The following is an 8,890-nucleotide window of genomic DNA, read 5'->3' as shown; positions in this document are numbered from 1 at the left end:
CTGTGTCACAAGCCAGTGAGAAAACAAAACAGATCCCAAATCAGCCCAGTGGTATTCCGCTGCTCCAGATGTAAACAATTACTCGAGCTATGCGTTCAAGTGGTGTCTGAATCATCGGAAAGATGAGTTGCCAACTGGCAAAATTCACGTGAACGCCACCTGAAAGTCGGAAGAATAAATTCGAAAGTCGTCGAAAAGTTTTGCTTCGCTAGTTGTCAAGTTAATAACGTCATCACTAATTGAATATACTTAAACAATCGGCTCCAAGCACAAGTTTTTTATGCAAATTGTCATAATCTGGTTTACTTTTTGTCACTTGCAAACTGTCTGCAAATCTCTTACAAATACCAGAAAGTATCTTTTTTAGCAATAACAATAAATGACCATTTGTTTTAAATAATTAATTTGTCCAACACAAGAATTTGTCTTTCTCTTCTTTGTTGTTGTTCAAATATTTTTAAGTGATTTCATGGCGTTTCTTAAATGCTCCAAATATGTTGTATCCACATCCACATTCCGATTCATAGTACGTAAACGCATCAAAAGCAGAAACACATCTCAGCAAATGCTCATTTCCGAGGAGCACGAGAACGCACCGTCAGAGGGAAGCATAGTACGGAGCTCGCAGCTGCATCAGGTCTGACTCTCCTCTTGTTTATAACCTCTTTGTATATGGTGTGACTCCGAGTGAACTACACATCATCACATAATCTGTCATTGAGCTGTGTTTTTCGAAGAGACGAAAAATTAAACGTTATCCTTGGTATTAGACCGAGAAACGTCAGAAGCCTGTTTAAAGCTGGGCGGGTTTGTACTGAGCGCTGACAGTACTGTGTGATGTCAGGTGAGGACTCTGAGTCCAGCTCATAATAACACTTCAACTTCTGAAAGAAACGGATTTTAATCGTGTGTAAGTGGCTGTTTAGTCCATAAAGAAATGCGCGCTGATCCACTGGACTGTCACATGTTGACACTTCCTCAGGATTCCCACGGGGTCTTAAAAAGTCTCAAATTTTATTATCTGAATTTTTGGCCTAAAAAATACCGTCTTGAATTATAATACAGTTAACAGTTTAGTCTTAGGGCTGCTTACTGCATAAGTAAATAAAACAGACAAAGCTAATAAAAGCAAGTGACTGTAATTACAAGTCATAATCACACATTACTGCTTGTATTGTATTTTGGTCCTTATATTGTTTTTTAAAGCAGGAAGACATATAAACTAATTTTAAAGTAAAAAGGCTATTGAAGACCAATACAGATTTGAATCAAACTGGCCTCATTGAATAGGTCCAGATTGAGTTAAGATCCAGAGTGGGTTTTGCAGAATTGAGAAATAAAAACAAATGTCATGTTCAGTTCTGTGTTGGGACACGAACTGAAGGACTAGAAACTCTTATTTCTAGTTTCGTAGACAAGCATGGAAATCCTGTGCTTTATGAAGCCTCTCACTCGATGTCAGCATTGGCTCCAGTCCCTCTGCGACCCTCAAATGATGATGGATGGACGGATGGATGGATGGTGTAGCTATATTTAAAATGTTAAAAGTCAATCTCGATTAAATCACTGCACAGTTATGGTCATAATGTCCAATTCACAGGGAGATACTGAACACTGCTGATACTAAACTATGTCACTAAAAGCTCAAAACTTCCAACTTGTGCCCAGAAATATTTAGTTTTTTCTAAAATCTTTTCTGAAACCCCGGAAATGCCTCAAACTCATGTCATATAGGATGACATTTTGTGAGCTGAAACAAAATGTAGAAATTATGTGTTTTGTGTCTTTTCATTTTATTTTTCCTGCTACAGCAATCAATTCTATCCATAAAATGTCTGCCGAGCTGCACACAGTGAGTGGACCAGATGGGAATGATGCAAGTCTTCAAGGCACCACAGTGGGGGGCAGCAAACCTTTACACCGCTTCATGAAAGGGCAACCCAAGGCTATTGGGGTGAGACACACACACACACACACACACACACACACACACAAACACACAAATAGAAGCATAAAAGTAACAAATAATGATTCTGATGTCAGATAAAATAAATAAAAATGTAAATAAAAAAGAAATGAAGGTGTCATGTTCGACTCTGTTTTTGATTTCTTTTCAGGTCGTTGTGTTGGTCTTGGGCTCGTCTTTCTTTATCATTTCAATTGCAATGGCCGAAGAACTCTTTGGTGAGCCTCTGTGGAGAATCAACCCATCTGGCTTTATTCAGGCAATTCTGGTTGGTATTACAACAAGAGGATTATTGATCATTAGATTTTAGAGTGAGAGGTGATTGAACAGTGGTTCGCATTGTTCATCACCAAACAACCAGAAGTTTACCAGTTTGAATCAGGGTTCCTGTGTGGAGTTTGCATGTTCTTTGCACATCTTAGTGGTTTTCTGGGTCTACTCAGGTTCTTCCTTCCACAGTACAGAGACATGCAGATCGGGGTTAGGTTCACTGGAGTCTCTAATGACTGTAGGTGTAAATGGCCAATTTATAAACTGCTGAATAACAACTATACAAAAAGCACAGTTAGTAGTTAAGTATCAGCCTTAAGAAATATCTATACTGTATATAAGCAATATAATAAAATATCTTTGCTCCTTCTTTCACAGTTCATCATATGTGGGATTATGTATATTCTGGCAGAGCACAATCCAACCAAGAAAACAGTAAGCTCTGTTTTTATATTTAAAAAGCATTACTGGCAACTTAAGGACCCTGAGCCTTGCAGATAAAACCGTTGATTAGAATATATTATTGTTTCACATCAGCCTCCTCTTTCTGACATGGCTTATCCTATTAAAGCGATCAGAAATTTAATTTCCAGCTCTTATTTATTGACCAATGACAAATCATTTCATTCACTGATTTGTCTGCAGGGCTCTCCTTGTTGTCTGCATACTGTGTGAACTATTAGCAACATTTGTAAGTGTTTGTCTGTCTGTTTCTGCTGGCGTCTGCATGTAGGTCACCATATCTTTGGCTCTGAGTATTGTGTCGATACTCGCGACATTGTGGACTGACCTGCACATCCTGCCCGAATTAATACACAGCCACGTCAACAGGCATTATGTTTATGATTACACCAGCCAAGACACAGAAGAAGGATTATGGACATCACATTATGAGGTGATTATTTATTTTGTGGTTATTTGTTGTTATTTGTTGTAAATCAACCTTTTATATTTCTCTGTTAAGGCTCTGTTATATGGTACTGAAAAATGTATACAAACATCATACAGTAAATTTACTGATTAGTTAGGAATACAGTGGGTACGGAAAGTATTCAGACCCCTTTAAATTTGTCACTCTTTGTTTCTTTGCAGCCATTTGCTAAAATCAAAAAAGTTAATTTGATTTCTGATTAATGTACACTCAGCACCCCATCTGGACAGAAAAAAAAAACAGAAATGAAGAAATTTTAGCAAATTTATTAAAAAAGAATAACTGAAATATCACATGGTCATAAGTATTCAGACCCTTTGCTCAGTATTGAGTAGAATCACATCTTTTGAACTAGTACAGCCGTGAGTCTTCTTGGGAATGATGCAACAAGTTTTTCACACCTGGATTTAGGGATCCTCTGCCATTCTTCCTTGCAGATCCTCTCCAGTTCCGTCAGGTTAAATGGTGAACGTTAGTGGACAGCCATTTTCAGGTCTCTCCAGAGATGCTCAATTGGGTTTAGGTCAGGGCTCTGGCTGGGTCAGTCAACAATGGTCACAGAGTTGTTCTGAAGCCACTCATTTGTTATTTTAGCTGTGTGCTTAGGGTCATTGTCTTGTTGGGAGGTGAACCTTCGGCCCAGTCAGAGGTCCAGAGCACTCTGGAAGAAGTTTTCTTCAAGGATATCTCTGTACTTTGCCGCATTCATCTTTCTTTCAATTGCAACCAGTCGTCCTGTCCCTGCAGCTGAAAAACACCCCCATAGCATGATGCTGCCACCACCATGTTTCACTGTTGGGATTGTATTGGGCAGGTGATGAGCAGTGCCTGGTTTTCTCCACAGATACCGCTTAGAATTAACGCCCAAAAGTTCAATCTTGGTCTCATCAGACCAGAGAATCTAATTTCTCATAGTCTGGGAGTCCTTCATGTGTTTTATGGCAAACCCTATGCAGGCTTTCATATGTCTTGCACTGAGGAGAGGCTTCCGTCGGGCCACTCTGCCATAAAGCCCCGACTGGTGGAGGGCTGCAGTGATAGTTGACTTTGTGGAACTTTCTCCCATCTCCCTACTTCATCTCTGGAGCTCAGCCACAGTGATCTTTGGGTTCTTCTTTACCTCTCTCAACAAGGCTCTTCTCCCACGATTGCTCAGTTTGGCTGGACGGCCAGGTCTAGGCAGAGTTCTGGTCGTCCCAAACTTCTTCCATTTAAGGATTATGGAGGCCACTGTGCTCTTAGGAACCTTGATTGCTGCAGAAATTCTTTTGTAACCTTAGCCAGGTCTGTGCCTTGCCACAATTCAGTCTCTTAGCTCCTGGAGCAGTTCCTTCGACCTCATGATTCTCATTTGCTCTGACATGCACTGTGAGCTGTAAGGTCTTATATAGACAGGTGTGTGCCTTTCCTAATCAACCATCTCAAGGAGGATCAGAAGAAATGGACAGCATGTGAGTTCAATATGAGTGTCCAAGCAAAGGGTCTGAATACTTATGACCATGTGATATTTCAGTTTTTCTTTTTTAATAAATTTGCGATAATTTCTACATTTCTTTTTTTTTCTGTCAAGATGGGGTGCTGAATGTACATTAATGAGAGATAAAATTAACTTTTTTGATTTTAGCAAATGGCTGCAATGAAACAAAGAGTGAAACATTTAAAGGGGTCTGAATACTTTCCTTACCCACTGTATAATGAGAGATCCTTTTCAGTGTTTATCATGGTATCAACAGTCAAGGTATGGGTGATACTTCGTGTCCTACATTGTGTCTGAGATATGTGTGTTTTTGTTCAGGCCATGGGAAGGAGCTTGGAATGGATCTTTGTATTCTACACTTTTGTTAGTGCAATTATTTTAATTGTAATGTCAACTCTGGCTGGAGCTGCCCTGCGTTCCACAAGGAGTCAGGTAAGACAGCATGAAACCCCCACTTCCCCCCCACTTACACATTAATACAGACAGTGCTGAGAACTTTGAATGTAAATGGTCTGTATTTATACAACACTTTTTTATTCTTGATGACCACTCAAAGCGCTTCACAGTACAGGTTATTCCCATTCAGCCATTCACACACACATTCATACAGTGCATCTCTGGGCAGCACTTTTTTCGTTAGGGGCAATACGGGGTTCAGTATCTTGCTCCAAGGACAATTCGGCATGCAGATGGGGAGGAATCCATGATCTTCTGGTTCGAGGACGACCGCTCTACCCCCTAGGCCACAGCCGGCCTGAATGTCCCAATCGCTAGGAGCAGTCTCACCAATGAGGACTTCAGTCAAGCATTAGACCTTGTTTATACAGTAGTTTGTGCCAACATACCTCCTGAGTGATCCGCTCACTAGTGGTCAATGCTAAAGGCCGGCGCATGCTTCTGCGTTTTCAGAGACACGCAAGTACACGCAAGAGCCCCTTACGTGCTTGCGTACGGCGCTCAATTTTTGTAACTATACGACTAAGCTACGCATGCCTCACGCAGCCCGCAAGGCTGTGATTGGTCTGCTAACTACATCCTTTCTGGAGTCACATTTCCAGTTTCATGCCCCATAATACCAGCAGAGACCAAGGAAGATTTAGAAGAACGAATATGGACCAAATAGAAGAGCGTTTGGCAAAAGAGATCCGAAAGTATGACCACTTGTAAAACCCATGATGACGGAATACAAGGACGCGCAGATGGCCTGCAATTCCTGGAAGGACATCTCGGCTAACGTCGGTTTGTAGGTCGACGAGTGTACGAAGCTGTGGAGGAAGATCAGGGACAAATTTGTCCTCCAGAAAAAGGCTTTGAGGAGCTGCAGTGGCGATGTAAATAAATAGTCGAAGACGACTGCCAAACACAAAGAAGGCAACTCTAAGGTCGTCTTCGACAAAAAACCATTACTCCACCTAGTGTTCTGGTGGTGAATTGCTTTGCAACACACGCAATCCTTGGAGAACCAAACATTAAAACGAGTCCGTCGACACAACTGCGTGAAAAGCCGCAGTCGTAGTTGCAGAACCATGCGCCGGCCTTAAGTGCAAGAACACAGCCTAATGTGTCCTGAGATCTGATCACTCAGATCAAATCAGCAGGTGGTCTGTGACATATGTGGACATGTTTTTTTTCGCTGTGTGAACGAAAATGCGTCCTGGTCAACATACAAAGGACCACGTACTCAGATATCGTCTTGGACAGATTTCACAATACAATGAAGATATTTTTTATTTCTCAATGTCATCACTGACCACCACATTAGGTTTAACACGTTTTTCAAATAGGTTAAATCATATTTCATAGCAGAGCTGCACACAGCTCTTGGATTATCTCAGCCCCTCTGCCGACTCAAAGCCACACAAAAACAAATACACATCTGTGAACTCAGACTAGGTAACAACAACATAATTTGGTCCTCACAAACACAATTGACATTTGTTTTAACATATAGAGCGGGTAAGTGAGATCAGGAGACACATTCAACCGAACAATGACCATTTGGGATCGGATCTCTCAGGACGGACGTAAACACCAGATCTGAACAGAACCTTTACTTCACTTTTCTCTCCAGGCTGTTGTCATGATGACAGCTGCACCACCTGAAACTCCAGCAGAATGAAGGCCGCAACATAAACGTCTGAAGTGGGACAACGTGAGAAGAGAGAAGAACTACGAAGCAACAAGATCCTTGAGCCCTAAATATTAACCAGTACTAACTAGCTTTATATACAAGGCAATACAGATTGTATGTATGTCTGAACTTGTGGTGTTTCTGTGATCTATTGCTTTACTTAATCATCAGCAAGGACCTGCTGTTTACTCTGCAACCAGCAGGCGGCGTTGATTTTCTTCAGTGTTATGTTTACACAGCGACGCCAAAGGACGACAGTCCGGGTGAAACTGAAAACCTCCTCCGGCTGCCCATGATACTTTTATTTTTTTTACTATGTAAGCTCTTCTTTAAACAGCAACTCCAATAAACTCAAACAATGTGAATCCTTAACACACTGTCCTCTCTTCACAGAAGATAGAACGCGAGACATACCAAAAGAGAACAGGGAGTGCAGTGGTATTCATATGACGTGTGTGTCCCTCCTGTGCAACTGTCACCATGAGTTTGCAAAACATAATTTGAGGTGACATTTAATTTTGTGTGAGACTGACTCAAGTTTAGCATTTCGTGAGTTTATGTTTTCCCCTTATTTAATAAAAAATGCTGGAAAGCGACAGGTTCGTCTCTGCCTGTTTAGGTGAGACCCCGGTCGCATGGTAATTTGCCGCAGTGGCGCCCCCTGTTGGGATCCACTGTGTCACCCCACACAGCCTTTTCAGCATTTTATTCAGAGACTAGGTGCAAACAAAACTTAAATACAATCATAAATCCAGCAATTTCTGCTTTTGTGTAGTTTCTCTCTCTCTCTCTCTCTCTCTCTCTCTCTCTCTCTCTCTCTCTCTCTCTCTCTCTCTCTCTTTCCTTTATTTAACGCTGTCAACTTCATGTAAATACAGGGTTAGGGTTAGGGATACAAACACAACAGGTTTAATTGTTCATAAACAAAAAAAGACAATGAAATGCATTTACTTTGAACAGTACTTGCCTGACAATCTCCAAAATGTGTATGAAAAGCAACTGTTTTACAAGATCCCTGTCACACTTCAATATTAACTGTGTAAACTCAAGAGCAACAAAAGGAGAAAGTAATTCAGTTCATACTATATAATATTGTTGTCATCTTGTATTTGTGAAGTGGACTGTGTATTCACAAATGTTCGACATGCTGTCTCAACACTTGGTGCCAGTTTCTACAAAGTGGATTACTTATTCACATCACTGGTCGGTCAGTATGACATTTTCTTTGCTTTAGTTCTGATATGTGGGAAGTTGTGTTTGGATTTGTAACTTGCCAATGAGAGCGACTGCTGCTGTGATCAGGTAGTGAATACAGGTAGCCAAAAAACGTTTCTTCGTGCATATGAGAACAATCACATACACATTTTTTTTGGTAGCAAACACTTGCATTTTTATGTATCAAGCACACACAGAAATATTCATTTTTCCTCTGGCCATTTGCTGAATGTAAGTAGTCGAGTTCCATTAGCAACACAGAAATTCTTATAATAGCTGCACCAACACACATACACACACACACATACACAGGCACAGATTCTCACAATCACTACAATTCTGCTTGTGATGCAGGGCAGCCACAACTCATCGACACTGCATCTGTCACTCATGTTTGTTTGTTGGTTTGTTTATTTGCAGGATTAAGCAAAAACTGATTTCCACCCAAGGGATGGTTCAAGTGATGATGGGATGTTCTTCATATTTACTACATTTAAGAGGATATGTTCATGATTATTAGATAAGATTCTGATTTGTGACACTCAGTTTGTTACGATTAAGTGAAACAGACTCTTCATCTGTTCACACTATAGACTTTATAGTAAACAACGACTTTATGTACAGTATTGCCCAACTGTGCATAACTATTAGGACGTACATAGTCATTGATGGCAGTTACATTTCTGAGTATCTAGAGACTTACTGATGAGCTCATTTTAGAGGATGTCCCCATGATGCTTCAGAATTTAAATGAGGTTATGCTGAAGAACAAAAATGCCTCTTGGGATAATATAATGGTGCTCAACAGTTACATCCTCCAATATGATGACACAGTCAATGTGATTCACCACCTATAAAACTTTTTTGACGAAAACTCGACATAAATACACATACATTTCA

At 40.6% G+C, this 8,890-nt stretch overlaps 1 protein-coding gene across 1 annotated transcript; it reads left to right on the top strand.

Annotated features, from left to right (window-relative positions):
* The first annotated feature begins 547 nt into the window (after positions 1-547).
* LOC128451432 (uncharacterized) lies at positions 548-7,147 on the top strand. Its single transcript, XM_053435298.1, has 7 exons — positions 548-637; positions 1,812-1,954; positions 2,118-2,234; positions 2,615-2,671; positions 2,970-3,131; positions 4,963-5,076; positions 6,716-7,147. The coding sequence occupies exons 2-7, from the start codon at positions 1,832-1,834 to the stop codon at positions 6,761-6,763; spliced, it is 621 nt and encodes a 206-aa protein (XP_053291273.1). The 5' UTR covers positions 548-637; positions 1,812-1,831; the 3' UTR covers positions 6,764-7,147.
* The last annotated feature ends 1,743 nt before the right edge of the window (positions 7,148-8,890 follow it).

Source organism: Pleuronectes platessa, chromosome 1 (genome assembly GCF_947347685.1).
Source record: "Pleuronectes platessa chromosome 1, fPlePla1.1, whole genome shotgun sequence".
In the NCBI taxonomy this organism is placed as follows: Eukaryota; Metazoa; Chordata; class Actinopteri; order Pleuronectiformes; family Pleuronectidae; genus Pleuronectes; species Pleuronectes platessa.
The sequence above is the reverse complement of the archived record's forward strand: the minus strand, read 5'-3'. Positions and strand labels throughout refer to the sequence as shown.